Source organism: Rissa tridactyla, chromosome 3 (assembly GCF_028500815.1).
Source record: "Rissa tridactyla isolate bRisTri1 chromosome 3, bRisTri1.patW.cur.20221130, whole genome shotgun sequence".
NCBI lineage: Eukaryota > Metazoa > Chordata > Aves > Charadriiformes > Laridae > Rissa > Rissa tridactyla.
Window position 1 is genome coordinate 19,648,647 of NC_071468.1, and position 19,996 is coordinate 19,668,642.

The 19,996-nt window shown below is 37.9% G+C and overlaps 1 protein-coding gene across 8 annotated transcripts in view; it reads right to left on the reverse strand.

Moving 5' to 3' along the window:
* The window catches only part of WDPCP (WD repeat containing planar cell polarity effector), a 156,788-nt gene that overhangs the window by 92,494 nt on the left and 44,298 nt on the right, over positions 1-19,996 (reverse strand). For all 8 annotated transcript variants that reach the window (XM_054194449.1, XM_054194454.1, XM_054194447.1 and 5 more), the window contains 5 exons: positions 13,649-13,733; positions 12,089-12,133; positions 10,601-10,651; positions 8,013-8,083; positions 7,704-7,763 (listed from right to left, as the gene is read on the reverse strand). In XM_054194449.1, the coding sequence (XP_054050424.1) occupies positions 7,704-7,763; positions 8,013-8,083; positions 10,601-10,651; positions 12,089-12,133; positions 13,649-13,709 (288 nt within the window). In that variant the 5' untranslated portion in view covers positions 13,710-13,733. The remainder of the gene's footprint in view (positions 1-7,703; positions 7,764-8,012; positions 8,084-10,600; positions 10,652-12,088; positions 12,134-13,648; positions 13,734-19,996) is intronic.

Consider the following 19,996-nt stretch of genomic DNA (forward strand, 5'->3'; position numbering starts at 1 on the left):
AGCAGTTCGGAAGGACTCATTCTGGCAGCCAGGTTCATCTCCCTCTAACCAGTAAAAAAAAAAAAAATCGTTATTAGTTCAGCAGAGGCTATACCAGCCCTAAACTTGCTGAACCATCTTTTCTGCCAAAGGAATCCTCAGTGGAAAGACCGTTGCACAGATGTACAGAGGGCTCACCAAAGGGCAGAAATCTGGGACTCCAGCTTCTACCAAACAGCAAAATTTTAAAGAAATCACTGTGCTTTTAAAAAACTTCATACTAGAGAAATACTTGCTCTTGTAATAGAATTTGGCATAAAAATCCTGGTTTGTTTTATGCTAGAGCTGTGAGACAAACATGGTTGCAATATACTTTTTAGTACAACACACTGGTACATAAACTTCCTTGCAGTGAGATCTACTGGATTGCATAATAAAAAAAAAGTACTGGGGACAGGAATGTAGTGATCTAATTGAGCTTGCCTCTTGTGCTACGCTCTGCTCTCAATAATTTAGCTATGAAAATTCTCAGTTATACATATACATAATTATATATTACTATAGCTCTGTGCTCTCTGTAGCAGAGAACAGGACAGGCATGTTTAAGTAAATTACCTTCTTGCCCTGACTAATATCTTTAACCAACATTTTTCCAATCTATCTTCCCATCAATTCACAGTAGTTTAAAAAGAAATTCTAGCGATGTCTGAAATAGAAACAAAAAAATACCTGTGATGTGAAATGAATTTGTTAAGAACAAATGATCATTTCCCATCCTGCCAAAGTCTAATCATGCATTCGTCTGATAAATATATATAGTCAGTGTTTCAATATTCCCTGTCATGACAGATGTCCTTTAAGGTTTTGTCCTAGTAAAAATGTTAGACACAGTTACACTCATGCAGCTTTTATTACAATCTTTCAAAACTTCCATTTATCCTTATGTTGAAGTTAGATTAGATAAAATCACAATTTATTTCCAACTTGATAATGTTAAGCCCAGCAAGGTTTGACTACGGTTAGTTATAATTGTCCAAAGAACCTAGTTTAAAAAGTGAGGGTTGAAACCCAGAAGTTGACAAACTACATTGCAAGCAATGATCTAGCAAAATTACATAAATACTCTGGAAAGATCAGTTCTAAATTATTGAATGACTGCCAGAGAAGAGTAAAACACCCCAAATCCTTCAGTGTTATGTGCCAACAAGTGAGATGGTGCAGTCATGTAAACAAACTCTCCAACTTCTGTCTTCCACAAGACCTTTGCTTGGGAGCTGTGTTCTTCTCTCAGAAAACGTTAGTGTAATGGTACATTGCTCCCACACGTCCTTTCCTTGCAGGGAGTGAGAAGAGCATCCTGGAGTAAACCTGGGAGCATAGCCTAAGTGAACCAGAAGTCTGTCTGTAGCCTCTGGGTTTACCTGACAGAGTAGGGCTATATACCACCCACACGGGTAAAGAGGAGAGGCAAAACCCAGGAAAAAAAAAGTGTATTGATCTATAGATGGTCATTGGTCTTGAACGACTGCATTATTGAAGGAGACCACATGCTTGCCATTCTGATGACATCAAAGATGTCCATCCAATATGCTGTATAGAGACATGCTTGCAAACTCTTGGCTTGAGAGCAACAAATAAGGTTAGGAATCTTTAACTCTTAAATGTTTCAGGGTGTAGAGAAGTTGTGGAGACCCCATCCCTGGAGGTCTTCAACACCAGGATGGAGCTTTGAGCAACCTGGTCTAGTGGGAGGTGTCCCTGCCCATAGCAGGGGGGTTGGAACTAGATGGTCCTTAATGTCCCTTCCAACCTAAACCATTCTATGATTCTGTGAGTCTATGTTCATTTCCTGGTAATGACATAAATAACACCTGTTACAGAGTTAGAACAGACATCTATGAAAACCACTCCAGTGTACGATGACAAGACTTATAAATATAAAATGTTGTGCTAATGGGTGTGCTTTGCTTTAGAGTCACTAAACCCATGCTATTTATTTTCAATATTGCACAGATCTCTCTCTAAGCTATCAGTATGGCATGATAGAATGACAGAATGTAGGTAAAAAATAATATAATTTCCATGGCTCTTATTGTTTCTTACATTGCACTCCCTCCTCCTTTATTTTTACAGTAAAACATTATTTCCCATTATTCTCCACAGAAGTTTGAGATATTTGGGTAAAACTTAAATTTTAATTTAACAAGTTTTTTCTATAATAACTTACCACGGTTGGTAATATACCTGTGCTCCACAAGTTTAAATCTTTCCCCCCTAGGAACTTTAGAGTCTAAATTTAAAAAGTAAATCAGAGACCTTACACACTATATGCCCAAGTAAGGTCAGTATTTCTTCCACCTCCCTTTAAAAATCCTTTGGATTAGAATGGGGGCTTTTTTAAAAATAGTTCTTTAAGTTTACCATGAATTACAAGCAGGTATTTAAATAAAGCAGGAAAGTGGCTGAGTCGCCATCCCTGGAGGTATTTAAAAGACATGTAGATGCAGTGCTGAGGGACATGGGTTAGTGGTGGACTTGGCAGTGTTAAGTTTACAGTAGGACTTGATGATCTTAAGGGTCTTTTCCTATAAATGATTCTTTGTTTCCATATTACCTTTAGTCAAAAATATTCTGTAAGACAGAAAATATTTATGTGCTGAAATTGAAACTTCACTATTTCAATTCCTTACTCACTGTAAGGAGTCTAGGCAAAGACTGTTACGTGGTAATAAGATTTAGGTGCTGTTATACATAAGCTTGCATAGTTAAGCTCCTATTTCGGTGGATGGGAGCAGTCCAATCATAAGCAGGAATGAATATGAAGCAAATGGGTAAGATTGCAAACTTGGCTTGAACAGAGATACACAGTGATCCAACTCCGAAAAATACTGCTCAAGGGAATTGCCCATTATTGCTAAAGAATAAAAGCAAATGTAAGAGGCATTCTTTACACAAGGCACGAAATCATTCCATCTGACAAATATCAAATTAGGGGAAAAAGCTCACAATAATGAAATACATGACACATTTGTCAGTATGAAGTACTGTGATGTGAAAAATAGAAATCACAAGAGTCAGCTTTAACAGTCTCAACGTGTTCCTAAACAAAATCTGAAAGCATGACTTCATACCTACTGGAAGAATGGGCATAGCCTTTGTACTTGAACACAGTCTGAGCAAATCGTTTGGGGATCTGGTCATTCTACATGCTGGGAAGGAAGGGCCACTTAATTTCTGTCTTAATGAGGAGTTGACAGTGAAGACTTTGATAGAAGGAATTATGTACTTTCTGTGTCAAAAATGGTTCTCCAATGAGCAAGACAGACATAAGAAGGAGCAGAGGATACTTAGGGGAAGACTTAGCCCTTCCCTTACCCAATATCAAAGCTCTCCAATATGTATTTGAGTTACTTTTTCTTAAGCAAAGGACTTAAGTACAGGCTCACAACTTACAGACTTAAGAACTTAAGCATGTACTTAAGTGGATTCCTTTATCCTTGGAAGTCTTAGCCCTGACTCCTCATTCATGCCACTTAGCTGCTTATCAGCCCTTCTACCTAAAAAGATACCTGCAGAGCAAAGCCAGGATTTGCTTCTATCTGATTAAAATTGGAAGAGATGGAAAATATGCCTGTAAAAAATATTGCTGCAAACTGTTTTCCCTTAGACAGCCCAACCAACAAAGGAATATGCAAAAGGAGAAGAGAATTGCAAAGCACTTCTTGTTCAAGCAGGTTCCCAGGGTTTTTCCCCACCTCTTCATTCCAGATTGCTTTCTTAGCCACCCTACCGTAATTACTCTGTTGCATGCCTTATTACAGATGAAGTTATTGTTGTTACACGTTACTGTTTCACAATAATCAATGCTTTTGTACTTCTAGCTCCAAATCTCTAAAACCACACAACACATTAATGGCTGTGATCAAAAGCAACCAAAAGAATTTGAGGGCAGTGTTCCTCTTAGGAACTGGTGATGGATACTAGCTTCTCATGTATTCTAGCCAGAATGTCTTGATTTTGGTATCAGATGTGCCACTCTGTCACCACATATCTTGCTAAATCTGTTTGCTTATAGGCATTGTAGCTGATATAACAAGCCACGTCAGCAAATACTGCTACGCATCACAATTCAAAATCCATTTCTCAGTATGTCAATGATGGTAAAATAAAAACCATTCATATACATATGTAAATTGCAACACAAATCAAGTTAAATCAAATCAAAGTAATTTAGCAAAGAATATATATAACTTCTTCATTAGCTGGTAACAGATATGATTCACAGCTAGTGCTTGGCTTTTATACAATAAAATAATTCAGTGTTGGCTTGTGTTTAATTCTACATCATAATGCAAATGTAAAACCAAAAAAAGTTGGAAATCATATGTTTTGGCTAGATATCATTAATTTTTTACCACCTTATATTGTAAAAGCAAACCTGAACCAATGGCATCATTTCATAGGATTGACTTCATGATTTTGTGGCAAAACTTAAAAGCATTCCAAAGAATTAGAGAAGGAGACCAAGAGGAAGGGAAGCAGCCAGAGCTGAGTTGAGTAAACTCAACAATATTGATAAAATTAATTCCTTAGATTATTATTTCTTGGCAGGGACAGCTAAGGAGTAAATTGTTTATTTAATTATAAACAATACAGTGGCATCTTGTAAAGACTACTTCTGGTTTTTTCCATCATCCTTCTTTTATGGTCTATTTACTTTCCTTTGACATCACCTAGCTGAAGATTACAGGATTATTTCAGCAAGTCATCACAGCTCATCAAAGTTGGGGTTCAGAAGTACCATAGAGAAATGGTGTGCATTCAGATCCTATTGGAACAAATAGGAACAGAGCTAAAGAAAAGACCTCAGTCCTTTAGGGCTCAACTAAGCTCTTTTAAATAGGAGAGCAAGCTCCTTGACAAAAATCCCTGTACAGTCTAGGTTATGTTTACATGAACTGGCACATCATCTATTTCAGAAGCGCTAAGCAGTACTAGAATGTATACTTAGGACTGCAAAAATAAGGGTCAATGGACAAGGAAGTAAATATGCAACTTCTAATTGTATAAAAAAAAGTAATAGGAGAAATTTTGATGCATAAAATGAAACATTAAGAAAGGCAGAAAGCTGGGCCAGCATTATAGTAGTTCTAGGCAAACTCATATAGAAGAGTCAATTTTGACAAATACATTCATACAAAGGACAAGATAATCCACATGCAAACTAAGTACATTTTTCATTGAGGCATATGCACGAAATCTAATTGGTCATTTGCACACCAACTGTTAACATGGCAGCACGCTCATTTTTAGCAGATGCATGTTTAAATTTATAGCCCCCAAGTTTTGCCTGTGGGCTACTTAAAAGCTGGAAGTGCTGAAGGAAGCAGTGAGGAATTAGGAATAGTGATGTTTAAGTTCCAGAAGGCACACTAGCAGCAGTCCTATGCTTATTTTTCACAAAATCTGAGGGAAATCATACTGCTTTTCTAAATTATAGTCTTGTTATCATTGTATCACCTTCCAGATTTTTTTTTTCTATTTGTCCTGTCTTGCTGAAGGTACAACAGCCATTGAGTTTCTGGATAGCACATTATTATTACAATACAAAGGGAACTCTTCCTGGCTCAGCTAAAGATATGGCACATGCAAATACATACACCATTTATTGAAAAATGTGATGGCTGTTGATTTAAATATTTTAACTGCTATAAAAGAATTTATTTGACATTGTTTTGCTACTAAGAAATAAAAAGCTAAAAAATAAAGATACTACAATTAAACCCTCTACTCAGATTTAGCCCAAATCATTGAAAATTACGCAGTAATGGTAATTTACTACATGCTCTCCATGCTGTTTGTCTGACATGTTGCTTTCTATTACACTTGGAAGTTAAAGCAAACATGGAGTCTTCTTTTTCCACTATCAGCTGCTCTAGTATCCATCCAAAATAGCATGTGAGTACAGTAGTGCTATGAACATAGATCGCACCATTATGTGATAAGCACTTTCTGCTGAAACAGTTAATTAGTCTCCTACTTAGAACTAAAAAATAAATGTACAACAGCTTTTCCAGAAGCTTCAGAACATTTGTATCAAAATGGAAGTGTCCAGATATTCCTGCAACATGTTCAAAGACAGATGAGAAGCAGAAAAACAAACTGTTTGTTTGACATAAAAATTGATAGAAGGCAGCTTTTGTGTTCTAGACTCTCCCAAATTATTAATTTTTCTCTGTTTTATTTTCATTTGTTGGAGAGATTATGTTTTCAGGAAGACAGAAAGTGGAATAACACAATTGTTTTGGCAGAACATTCTAAACCCTGCTGGAAACTTCAATTTTCAGACATTATTATATAAAAAAACCCCACCAACATTTTGTTTTGGGATTGAGAAAACAAAATCAGAACTTAAGGACAGAGAAATTACTTTGATTTTTATCTATAACTTTAACTCTGGCTATGTTATAAGCTATACTATCGCTTATACTCTGGCTACACAAGCCATCTAAAAAACCCTCAATTTATCAAGCTACCCTTCTACATGATTCAATCCAATATAGAGCCAGACCTAATACACCAAGATAAAAACATATATCTCTCTTCTTTCCCCATCTTATACAAGAATTAAAATTGGTTTTGTCTCATTTTTGTTTATGTAAGCCTGAAACTGCTTAGAGGATGTTAAGTCAAAAAAAAAAAGAGTTTTATACAGAATTGATAGTCAACCAAAGGTGTTATATTATAAAGACAAGATGATCAAGTTTTCACAAAAAGTTCACTGTTCCAGAGTATGTATTGGTAAGGAATGCGGGTGGATGCAGATAGATGGGAGGGGAAGGAAAATGATAGAGGGAGAATTGATGGGGAAAGCAAATGAAGCAGATGAATACACTCATGGCTAATTGACTCAGTATTACTTAACCAAATTCCTTCCCTAGTCAGAACAATAATAACAGAAAAAAAATGAGTCACCTAAATTAGCATACAATTAATACTTAAATCAGCTCTAGAAGATTAACATTCACAGATATATATGTAATCTATATGGGAATGATACACATTTACTAGCGATAAGATCTGATACGCAAATGTATCTTAGACAATGATATCTTTATTATTGATAAAAAAAGACTAGCTATCCTACTGTTCTGTGTTAAAGAGGATGTGAAAAGCTATTTCTTGTATACAATATGTGGAACTTATATAGACAAAGGACACAGTTACATGTGTGCCACATGTCACAATATCTTTTGTTCCACAACTTGATTAATGATATAGTTGGTTTAGAGTTATAGCTTCCCTCCCATATTACACAAGCACAAAGTAAAAAGATTTGTGACAGACACGTCAATAATTAAGATATAAAAATGTAATGTAACATAGATTCCCGTCCTGTCTACATATTTTAACTGCTCCCTTAGCCTGCTATTTTGAGGTACAGGATGCTTTGAGTTTCCCCAAATACTAATAATCTCACAGAATCAGGGCCCTTTAATGCAATTTTTCTTGTTGATAAAAAAGCAAATTTTTGGTTTGTAGCATCTATTTTGGGTTAGAAATTTAAATAAACACAATCTAAGTAATAAGAGCCCATACATTAAAAACAAAACAAAACAATGATTTTCAGCGTTAGTTAACATTTTATCACTATTGCATCAATCACTGAATGGCTGTTTGGCTCCACTGATTGAACATTGCAAGAGCTTGTCAAAACATTTTACCTGACAGATATGTTTGTTCTTCCATTTGCTCAGCAGACACTGACTGTTTTGCATTAAGTCCTAAAGGACAACAGAAAACAGAGAGTGGAGTTGGAGTACACATTGTCACTATCGGTTACCATTCTTCTGATTTTCAGGTTTATAGACGAAGCATGCCACACAAAGATGCAGCTGTTTTAGAACAGCCCGCCAGACAAAAGCACATTTATCATCACTGGGAGAGTTGGATCTTCATGAAAATTAAAGCTGTTGAAAGAGGTTTGAAAACCGGATTATATGTTGCTGTACTTGAAACTTTCTGAAACATACCTCTACCTCCTTGAGTGTATCTCGCAGTTTGTCTGGTCGCTTGTTTTTCAGCATCCAAGGATAATCTCGAGCTGGCAAATAAAAGTAAAAAAAAAAAAAAAAAAGACAGAGAAATTTGTATATATAGGTGACTGCATATATATATGTGTGTGTGTATATATATGTGTGCATGTGTACACAAACATACATTTATATATAATTTAAAAAAACGTTCTTCAAGTTGAGTTTCCTTTTCTATTGAAACACAAACCTAAGACTTCTAGGAGTTACCTTAAACGTAAAACTTCCCTATAATTGGAAGGAAACGGCTATGGTTTCTATTGGGTTGTATTGTCAAGTGATATCCTTTTGAAAGGCTCTGTCGCAGGAACAGTTAGCATGCAATATCCACACTGAGCATGACTTCACCATGGCAATTGTGTACAAAGCTCTCGGGATGTAATATCTTACCCAGCTGCTAAGCACTTGCAATGAGAAAGCATCTCACATTCAGTATGTTAACTCAGATTTAAGTTATCAAATCCTAAACAGATACTATTCTTTTGAACTATCATTTCATTGCCTAATTTCAAAAAACAGGCACTAACACGTCTGCAAAATATATATGCATATATATGGTATTAACGACAGGTAATTGTGAGTGTAATAACTTATTTTATGGAGTATAGTTATTTATAGGATTTGCTCTTGAAAATTTGGTCTGAAGAATCTGCACGTCAAGCAAACAAGAAACTGCATGACTGGTACAGTCCTTTAACAAATTTATTAATGTTCAGCAAACTATTGTGAAAATTATGGCCTAATACATTAATCTTGAAACCAGGAGGAAAGCTTCCTCTGGAGTTGCTAGTAATTGGCTTGTTTCATGGCTGAGAATCAGGCTCTAATAACTTGTGAAATTTCATCATTTAAAAGTGAGCAGTTTTCTGTTCGTAAGTATACAATAAAAGCCATGAGAAACTAGAACGCATTGTCTTTTTAAAATCTAGCCTATTTAAAGGAAACCTGATGAAAAGTTTTGAGCTCCAAGCTGTCAGTTTGTATGCCAACTTCCAGACTGAATGACTTAACAGTTGTGTTTAAACCTCCCTGCAAAAAGGAGCTTACAATAGAAGTGCTACAGAGTGAAAAAATGAAGGATTTCATATATCAACAAAAGAGCACACCAACATACAACTTCTCTTTGTATTTTATTGGACTGAAGCCAGCGTTGGTGGAACTGTTATGATAATATTAATTAGGCATGTAAGATCACATTTTCAATGGATGCCTTCGTAAATACTGGAATATTTATCCCCATATGCAAAATGGGAAATTGCCTGTACAGATACCAAACTATATATACAAATCAGCAGCTGTGAATAAAGTTACCCAGTGCTCCTCTTGAAGAAATGCGCTATGCAGTGCTTTCTGCCTAGGCCACCCCTATATTTACAGCAACAAGGTACAGTAGCTTGTGTTCCTTTTGCAGGTCACGCGTATAAAATTTAACAGCTGGGGCTTCTGTACCACTGGGTTTATCTGGGCCTGCTTCGCTTTTCAAACAGGTAGCCTGTTTTATAATAATAGCCTGTAAGATAATGCTACGCGGAGCACAAGGGATGTAAATCCATTATGGTCCTCCCTACTTCTAACCCTTTCTCACCTCCCCACCTTTAGAGAGCTGTATTGATTCCGGCTGACATGCACCCTCCGCAGCAGGTGTAGATTTACCACACGGCTGCGTGCACCTTTATACCCATTCCCAGTGGGGCTTCCACCTCCTCCAAACATTGCAAATAACTTATCCTTCTGGAACCCTTTTTTTTGCCTTCCCAACGCGCACACAATTCCATGTGAATTTTCATTATGATAAGATAAAGTGTTAAGGCAATTCTTACAGCATACGTACTACTTTGTGAAGTCGTCTAAAAATCGATTAGATTTTTCAGAGTCGTCATGTAATAATGTTTGAACATTAATGAATGCTCTGAGCAATAATAACTATGCAGGAGTTGTAAAACTTGAACTGAAGAAAAGTTTTACTTAAATAAAAGCCTTTAACTGTCACAGTACTGCTGTGTGATAGCATAAACCGATACTGCTTTTAAACAGATAATACAGGAACAGTGTAAGTGTTTCAAAGCTAAAAGCGTTCTATGAAGGCAACTGATTATTAACCTGGAATTTGATTTTGGCTGAAAGTATTTTAGTATAATTTTCAGTTTTGAGGCAGTAGGTATTTCATTTCAAGAGCTGCTTGGGAAAATGTTTATTGCTCATCTGCTGGGTAAATTTTATAAGGAAAAATCTGGATTGTAGTTGTTTTTGGGATTCCTCGTGACAATGGATTTGAGAAGCAATACACACTACCTTGCTTAGTGACAGGGGGGGTAAAAAAACAGATTGCAAATATACCAGGAAGAAATAATTAAAACTTCTCAATTGTTTTGTACTGCGTAGTTCTGTGACTGTCTGCTTTAGATGGCATGTGCAGAAAGTCACATTGGAAGCAGTCTGAGGTTATTTTAATTCTTCTCCAGGGGCATCACCAATCCAAATCAATAATTTGGTCTTATTGTAACAAGAAACTCAGAAAATGTTCTTACATTCTCCTAGCTTTTGCTTCTCTTCTAAGTAACCATGCTTCATCTGTGATGCTAAGGGAAAGAAAGGATGAAAAGATGAATAATAATCCTCACGACTGCTGTCAGCAAATATTAATAATAGGGAGAAGATTCATACGGTTTGATAAAACACAGAAATTTACAAAAAATTAAGACAGCCCCGATATTTTCACCTCGTAAGGCAGATATCTTAAATTTGCAGTGAAAGGAAGGCTCATGCAGCCCAACAGGTGGGCCAGCATTACTGAGCCTGCAATCTCATCAGATAGTGAAGTGAGCTGCAAGCGAAGCCAGAAGCGAAGCTGAGTCGGTCTGTCAGCAGAGCCACAGAGACGGCATGGTACCCATGAAACGCAGCCCAGGGGACGCCCGCACAAGCTCCAACCTGGCCGCAGAGAGGAAGCAACTCTAGCCCGGCCGACCTTTTGGCCCCTTGTGAAACTTCGAGGATTAAGAGGATTAATCAGATAAAGAAAATGGATCGTTCGCTCTAAAATGGCCATTTCAGAGACCAGGTAGGGATGCAGGAGGCCGGGGCTGGCGCTCCCGTGCGTTCGCAATGCCCTCTGCTGGGATGCCAGCAAACACCGAGCCACCGCGGGGACTCCCTGCCCCTGCATCCCTGCCCCAGACTGCATCCCTGCTCCTGCATTTCTGTCCCTCCATCCCTGCCCCTGCATCCCTGGCCCCGGGCTGCATCCCTGCTCCTGCATTTCTGTCCCTCCATCCCTGCCCCTGCATCCCTGGCTCCTGCATTTCTGTCCCTCCATCCCTGCCCCGGGCAGCATCCCTACCCCTGCATCCCTGCTCCAGGCTGCATCCCTGGCCCCGGCTGCATGCCCCTCTCAGCAGGGAATTCTGCAGCAGGGAAAAGGGCCGATTAAGTATAATTTAAAATATAAAAATTTAAAGTATAAAAACCCACTGAGGCTTCTAATGACATAAAGGTTGTTTTCTAACCCCAGAGTGTAACCCAAGGAGTGTAGTGATTGCACGAGGGGTAACAGTTTTAAACTGGAAGTGGGGAGATTTAGATTGGATATCAGGAAGAAATTCTTGACTGTGAGGGCGGTGAGACACTGGCCCAGGTTGCCCAGAGCAGCTGTGGCTGCCCCATCCCTGGAGGTGTTCAAGGCCAGGCTGGATGGGGCTTTGAGCAGCCTGGTCTGGTGGGAGGTATCTCTGCCCATGGCAGGGGGGCTGGAACTGAATGGTCTTTAAGGTCACCCAAACCATTCTGCGATTCTATGATTCTATATTTTTCAATTTATTTCTTCTGTGGAATAAAAGGCTTTTAAATACTCTGACATAACTTGGGAGAGAAAATATCTTTCTATGTTTCCTTACTCTATAGAAATACAGAGGCATATATTAACAAGAAATTCAAAGTTCCATTTTTCAGAGCAAGCAGTCAGTGACAAAAATTGACTATCTGGAAGTTAGTTTTAGTTACGGTTATTCATATTTTACCTGATTCTTTCTTGTCATGGTACTGGTGGATCCCAATATCTTCATCTATACAATTGAATGTAAATATGTTTAATTACGGATGTGGCACTGGAAACAAAACACAACTTAGCAAGCAAAGTTCAGCATCTCAATTTTTGCTAGCTAGAGCAGCACACTAGGTATTAAAACACAAGCGACAGTGGAAAAACTACAGCATATAATCTGAGTACTGGTAGGACTTTCAAGAACCAGCAAGCAAGGGCTGAAGGAGAATGTGACAGGTCCTTACATTTATTTGGAGCTGTCGTTTCCGTCACATACACTTTGACTCTCTTCCAGCTGCCAATACGCAAAAACATTTTTACCACTTCCCTAATCAGCGTCTTTTGTCTTCTTTCACAAGGAAAGATAAGGATCATGGAGAAAAGTGTACCTTAGAATAACTTAAAATGTTTTCTGATGACTGACACAGCTGACCTAGAGACAAGAGGATTTTTTTTTAAGATTCATGAACTCATAAAGCTGCCCTTTCAATCTGTAGGTATTTCTGTCTACCTGGCTCCCCTGGTAAAGATTTTTGGATGTTTCAGGTACAGTGGAACTGCAAGCCACACCAAACAGTTCCTGCAATGGCAGGCAGCTTTTTAAACAAGACAGCAGTCTTCTGCCTCAGAATTTTAGAATGAGGTCTGTAGGCAATGAATAAATGGACAGAGAGGAAGCCAGAAGGTCAAAGGCGTAAAATAGGCACAGTAGGCTACAGTACACCTTTACTTACAATAAATCACAACTATGTGTTTATCTAAGTCATCAGACTCTTCTATGAAATACAGCTTTTGACTTTTCTTGTTGTTACAGGGCAGTTCTCACACAAAGATGGGATGCCAACAAATATTGAGACATATTTGAATAATAACATTCAACTGAATATGTGTTCATATTCAGTTGAATTGTCAATAACATTCAAAATAATATTTCAAAAGAACTATTGGACACTACAATTGGGATGAAGTGTCATAAATAGTATTTTTGTACGGTCCACTTATAAACCAGTGAGGTTTTTTTTTAGTATTTTAGCAATAGCAAGGCAAGATAAAGGCAGGTAATTTCTACGTGGCTAGTAATTAGTCATGTGTCTCCTGAAACAATCATTTAATAAGATAAATATATCCTTGTAGGTATAAAATTTCAAGTAATCATGCAAATTAGCCAGAACATGCAGTAATTTCTTATTTTCATGCTATGTACAAATCACAATGCCTCCACAAATCACTTGAAAATAGATCTTCATTCACCCAAACTAGCCATTAAACTGAAGCTTACAGTCAAGTAGGGCATAGCTTCCTAAAAAGGAAAAGGCATCCAATTAAATGCAATCTTAACATTTTTTACTGGAAAGGATGCTCCAGTTCTATGATGAGATAAGCAAAGAAGCTGACCAAGTTCAAACATTGTATTGCTGCCTAATTTTCTTTCTCCTAAGTATAAACCCCACTTCATTTGGGTATTCAGAATTTTGTATCAGTGTACTATTCATGCACAAGCTCTGCTGTTTCGTTTCAGTAACAGGTAACAGCTCACCTCTAATATGTAAGTTAGTCTTCAAAGACCACAGAAACATCTCAGTCAGGCAGAAAGACATCTGGTGGCAGATGGAGCCTCAGCACTATCAAAAGAAGGAAAGAAAACTCCATGAGCAAATTAATTACCCTCTGTTACCAGTGAAACTGCAAGTATTTTGGAAACTAAGCGCTAGGAGAACATAGCACCAATGATATTTTCTTATATTTAAGTTGTAGTTTTCGCCCGCAATAAAATGAATAATGCATGGGGAAGAACAGGATAAGAAATGCATATATATGTCTATATATACATCATACACAGAGACAAATCAACATTTGTTTAAATTTACAGCTGCTCTCACTAAAGTAAATAACTTTGTGCTTGATGCCTCTCCTACACATATGATCTATTTTTACTGTATGGTTATTACCTTGACACATGCAAAAGTGAAGCCAATACTTAAAGATCTGGTTCAGGGAGAATTTGACTTTTAGGCCAATTTTTTTAAACAATGTATATTGTAAAGTGTCAATATAGTCAAGAAACAGTTTTGAATGGATGATATTTGTAGACATTCGTTATAGCCCTAAATACGAAAAATGATACCTTTCTAAATAAAAAAGAGCACTTACATTAAATCAGTTAAAAGTGACAAAACAACAGATGTGACGCATATAAAATATGTAAGTTGAAATATTAGGTACATTGACTACAGTTGTAAAATGTTTACCGCGTTTTTTTGAACAATCCATCTGAATATTCCCACAACAGGATGCTTTGTGTTTCCAAGGAACATTGGGAACACAGTAACCAACAGACTTCCCTGAGTAATTTCCTGTGGTGCTGTAATTGTAAATGGGCCATCAGACCAATTACTTTCACTTCTTTCGCTAAACCCAAGAATCCACTGAAAGCTGGACTGGAAAGGGGAGTTTACACAAATACAGCACGCTTAAGAGCCACTGTTGGTGTAGTACTGTACTTGAACTTTTTTTTCTTTTTTGAAGTGGACTCTTCATTTCCTTTCCATTAGTGCCACCTAGATAATGAATCAATTACGAGATGATTGCAGAATTCCTATCACATAGAGTATCAGATGTTTATGTCAAGAGTCCTGTGATGAAAAATATGTGCAAGAATCTCAGGTAGCATCAGGAAGCTATCACAGTCCCAGCAGAGCCATGAGACCTTGAGGTATTATCACTCAAGCTAATATGTATGTTTTGATGCACTGCCTAATCCACTGAAATAGCACCAAGTGGAAATAGCATTTTCTTTACACTGATCCCCAAATGTACAAAAAGTCTTGCTGACTTACTAAATCCCATAGTTCTATCAAAAAAGAGCGCAAAAAATAAAAGCTCACAACACACGTCTAGTAAATGGAATATACTTTCATCTTGGGCGAGAATGAGATTTAGAAAAAAACGCAAGATTAGTAGCGTGGTGGCCTGTTCAATGTGGGAACCATTTTTGGTATAAATATGGATGAGGGCAGCCCCTCATTTTCCATGTGGACTACAGTAAAAGGAGATTGTACGTTATAATTTTCTTATTTGTTTTCTCTTTTTTTTCCTTTCTTACTTTAGCAAGTGAAACAAAACTTGCATTCCCCAAGGCCCAGAGATCCTGGATCAGAATCTCTCATTAATAGGAAGTCATCGAATTGAGTGAACTTCTCAAAATCCTATCATGCTTTGACTAAAAAAAAACAACCCACAAATCTTTGATTGGCAGATGATCTCTTCAGATGGAGAGAAGGCATATGTACCCAGAAGACAAGGTGAGACTAGGAGACTTTGGCACAACAAATAATCTAACATAAATTCCCCAAATTACTCCAAATTTTTGTCCTCATGTTGAATATAAAGCTATTCCATACCGTTTAATCCTGCTGTGTCCCTTCCGCACTGACAGATCACACTTTCAAGTCCTTACTTTTTCACTGAGTGTCAGAGACATGGAGGCAACTTTCCAAAAAACAGAAGGAAGCCTTCAAATTAGCACTGAATACCCAGTATCCAAGACATGTACTCTTAAAAATTTACCGTCAAAGATGAGAAAAAAAGAAATTTTGTAAGGAAATGTTAAAAAACCAAAGCCTTCTAAAGAACTGCATTTCAGTTCTGCACTGGATAATCTAGATGATGCAAAATTCTGCACGTACCTAAAAAGGTAAAAGATTTTGTCAATTATTCTAATCTTGAGTTTAGCTTTTTGCTTCTCCCTTTCTTTGGGCTCTTGAGCACCCACAAAACAGCTAATTATTTGAATGCTGGTTACTCTTGTGGCAGTGAAAACGGCCATCTCTCCCCAAAATACTGATCCAGTCTAACAATGTTCTAATCTGAAATACCTTCAGTTTAGTTACACTCAATAGGAAAAAAAAAAAATAAAATTTGCTCCTGTAACAAAATATGGCATTGTAAAGTCTGAATATTTTGTTCAGAGGAACTAGTCTTTTTTGAGTTCCTTTTGAAGGAATACGCAGCAACTTTCAGAATTATGCAACTACATCTCACCATTTACCACATCATCATATTCCAGCACAATGTGGATGAAGATGATGACAACAAAGGGATCTTTCTGTCTTCAAAAAGTGCTTATCAGAATTTACAATGTTCCTTTAACTACATGAGCTGGGTCCTGCTATTGCAAAGAAGCAGGTATGAAAAAATACAAAAATTCCTCACATTGAGCTTTAAGGACTTTGTGTCCCGTGTCCCGTCCTCCCCCGGCCCCCCATTTAAAATTGAGTAGGGTTTTGGAAAAATGGGATAAAATAACTCTATTGTTAAGGTAAAACTGGAATTCAATTTAATAGCTCGTTCTTTTTCTGGCTCACGCTACACTGACTGTCTGCTTTCTCAATATTTCCACAAACAATAGGCAGGGATATTTTGGTGGTTGCAAAAGCTTACTGACAAATGGAGATGTTCTGCAATGGTTAGCCTGCTCCAGTATCTCTGTTAGGAATGCTTTGTTTAAAAAAAATCCTCAGTTTAGTAAATCTTTGTTTAACCACTGATACAGAAAATAACCATCTGGCCACTTCCTAACATCAACAAATGCTGAAATTGTTATCTAGAGTCCACTCTGACACCTTCACAGCTTTGCCACGGCTGCTGTCATGACAAATAATTAGGAACTATACACTGCATGAGTGATTCAGGGCACTGATATTGTATTTCTCCTCTTTCCATACAGTTGCCTGGCAGAGAGGGGTAATGCCCAGCTTCCCAGGCAAATGCATCCCAAAAACATGGACCTCTAGGTTGTTAGGAGCAACCTAGAGCTAGAGAACAGGAAATGCTGATTACAACAGACCATCTGAACTTCGGAGTTTACGGGCCAGAGGCGTGGCTCAGTGTCACAACACTATCCCAAGTGCCTCTCTAAGAGTAAATCCTGTAACTGCCAGGCTCCAGGATGACCATCTGCCTATACCATTGAAGGTGGGCCAATGTGCTCCCAGAAATCTCGTGAAATACTTCCTATTTCCTTCACTAGAAATACTGAAGGAGTGATAAACAAGGGGGATCCCCTCCAAATATCGCTGTAGTTTGGAAGACACTCCTAGGAGCAGAAACAAGGTAAAATAAAGAGCTAGTCAGAAAGCACATACCTCTATGCCACAGCAAAGTTACAAAGCTACCACAATAACATGTACATGTACCACATGAGGTGCTTCAGATGTAGGTTTGGGCAGATGTTATAGGACAAAATGCCTAAATAAAAGAAAATGATGCAGAATCCACTTTCACAACTCACGCGGTATCAGACTTTCTTGGCAAAAAATACTATACCAGGAATTATTTTATAAGAATCAGCACAGGCCACCTTTTGTTTTCTCCTACTCCAGACTGTTTTCATGTTCTATGGGTCTAGTTTTATTCAGAAAAAAATGGAAAATACAATAGCCACAATGGACTCTAATGCAGAAAAATACGTATTTTTTTCGTCTGACTTCAGATTAATTACACAATAGCTCTACTGACTACAGATTTCAGAACAGATTACCCTTCGATTTTAGCTCTTCCTCCAGCCCTCCACTGTTAGCATCCTGTCTGTGGCATCACTACAGCTCATTCACAATGTCTGATTTGTAACTCAGGCACCAAATGTTCAACAAACAAGGTAAGTCATCAAGTCATCCTACAACTTACTCTATGTTTCTGTGATATAATATTCGGAGCAGAAATCATTGTCTGTTTTTTCTTCCTCTTCATGACCAATTTCTCCTTCACCAAGGAGAGAAACTCCCTGCAGCACAGATATGATCCAGAAATGTAATATTTTACTCTGTAAGATAAAGTTTAGATCAAACTATGTGCATTAGATCAGTAGCTACTTGTTGTATGCTTTAAGTTGATACAACAATTTCTTTGTGTAAAGCACGTAAAATAAAATTTTAAACATACTTTTACATTTTTAGCTATATCAATTATTGAAAAATATACCAGTAGAAATTTTTCAGTCACATTCCCATAGATAATAATTGCAAAATATTCTCCCAATCTTACAAGATAGAGTTCCATTTTTTACAGTTGTATGAAGCCATAGCCTATTTGATATAAAATAAACACATACAGAAATAAAGTTAGTAAAATAATGAGAATTTGTAAAACTTCATTTTGTATTCTAGCATTAAGCAGAAACAATCCAGATTCTTCCTTCACATCTACAATTTATTCCACCAAAAGTCAGCAGCACAGCAATTAAAGGAAACTGCTGAATTTATATATGTATATTAATAGTTTTAATTTGGTTTCTTAAGAAAATGATGCTTGATGCTGTGTGCCAGTTGAAACTTCTAAATTTTTTAATCCATTGGTCAGGCTAAATATAATCTGATTTGTTTATTCTCAAAAATAAGTAATTCCTGCAAACGCTGTGCAAATCTAGAGGTGGACAGAAGGAAAGATTGTCTCAGTACCAGAACTGAGGGACACGTAGGGATAGCAAAGGCCTTAATCACTTCTCTTGGTTAAATCTGCAGATCTAGCCTAGTTGGAGCATGGTGTTTCTTGCTAAACTGGAATATCTAACCAAGGGGGTATAGCCCATGGAAGACAGTGGTGGCATGGTGGCCATAAGCACTGCAAACATGGGGAAAAACTGGACAGGAGTGGGGAGAGAATTGGTGGCAGGTTGTAGGGAAAAGTGGAGGGGGTTTGAGTCTGCAGTGGATGGGGGAAAGGGTGCAGATGCGAGGACTGTGTGCGAATATTGTATATTCTGGCTACACCACTACTGCATGAGACAGGCACAAAGCACACGTCAGCTGGGCAGGGGGAGACCATTGGAAAATCTTGGTTCTGTTACTTGGTGAATGAATTGCCATACCGACATTGCCAAACGTACTTGTTTCTCACTAATCGATACAAGAGAGTAAGCAGGCTACTTCTCATTTGGGACACTGGCCCAAATGGTTAGAGCAAATAATGCACATAGGTATGTGTGGATAGTTTCTGGCTTCCTCCTGTGTAGAAATCTAGTGACTATAGGAGTCTGATCAGGTGTTAAGGCCTTGGCTCAATAGGTCCATTGGTAAGATCAGCTCTGAATTTTTAGCCACAACACTTTTAAACTGCTCAAGTTTAAATCTAAGTTTGGATCTAAGACATTGTAGGAAAAGCGCAGAATGGCATAGTTTTAATTTGGTTATAAGTTAAATGGATGCAAAGATGGCATTCTGATCTACCTTCCCATTGTGCAGCCCTTTCTTTGGATTGCACAGGTTAGCAATTCTATCACCTATGCAGAAAATAAGCTGTTCTCAATTAATTCTTAAATGTTCAATTCATTTAACTGTAGAATTTAACTTAATTTTCTGCAAAGGTGAGGTTCTAGTCTTCATCTTTCACTTTGGGCTGGCAAAGTCTGCAATGCGTGTATGGTAAACAGAAGCTCTGCAGACAGAGTTGGAGTCCCATTTACAGTCAGACTGGGGTTAACCACAACAGCGAATGCTGTTCTGCCACTCAAGATAGATCAAAAAGCAAAAGAATGACGTGCTAGAATTTGGATCAAACCAGTTACTAATTCTTCTGTAATGGCAACTGCAAGCTGGCTATGGTAGTCCCTGTTCTTTCTGCTCTGTTGGCACCCATGACTAGATCTCTTGCAGCTGGGCCACTGGTACCTCAGCAACCTCTGCTCTCCAGTCACCACTGCCGTATGTCACCTTCCCCTTTACAAGCAGGCTTGGGCTCATCTTCTTTTTCTTCTTCTTCCCATTTTCTCAGGTGCCTGTTGAACTCAGACCCCTCCTCACCTACAGCTACTTTTTCTGAGCCTAGGCCAGCCCCTACTCCCAACTCCTCCACCTGGGACTGAAACTCCTTGCCCGAGATCTTTGCTATC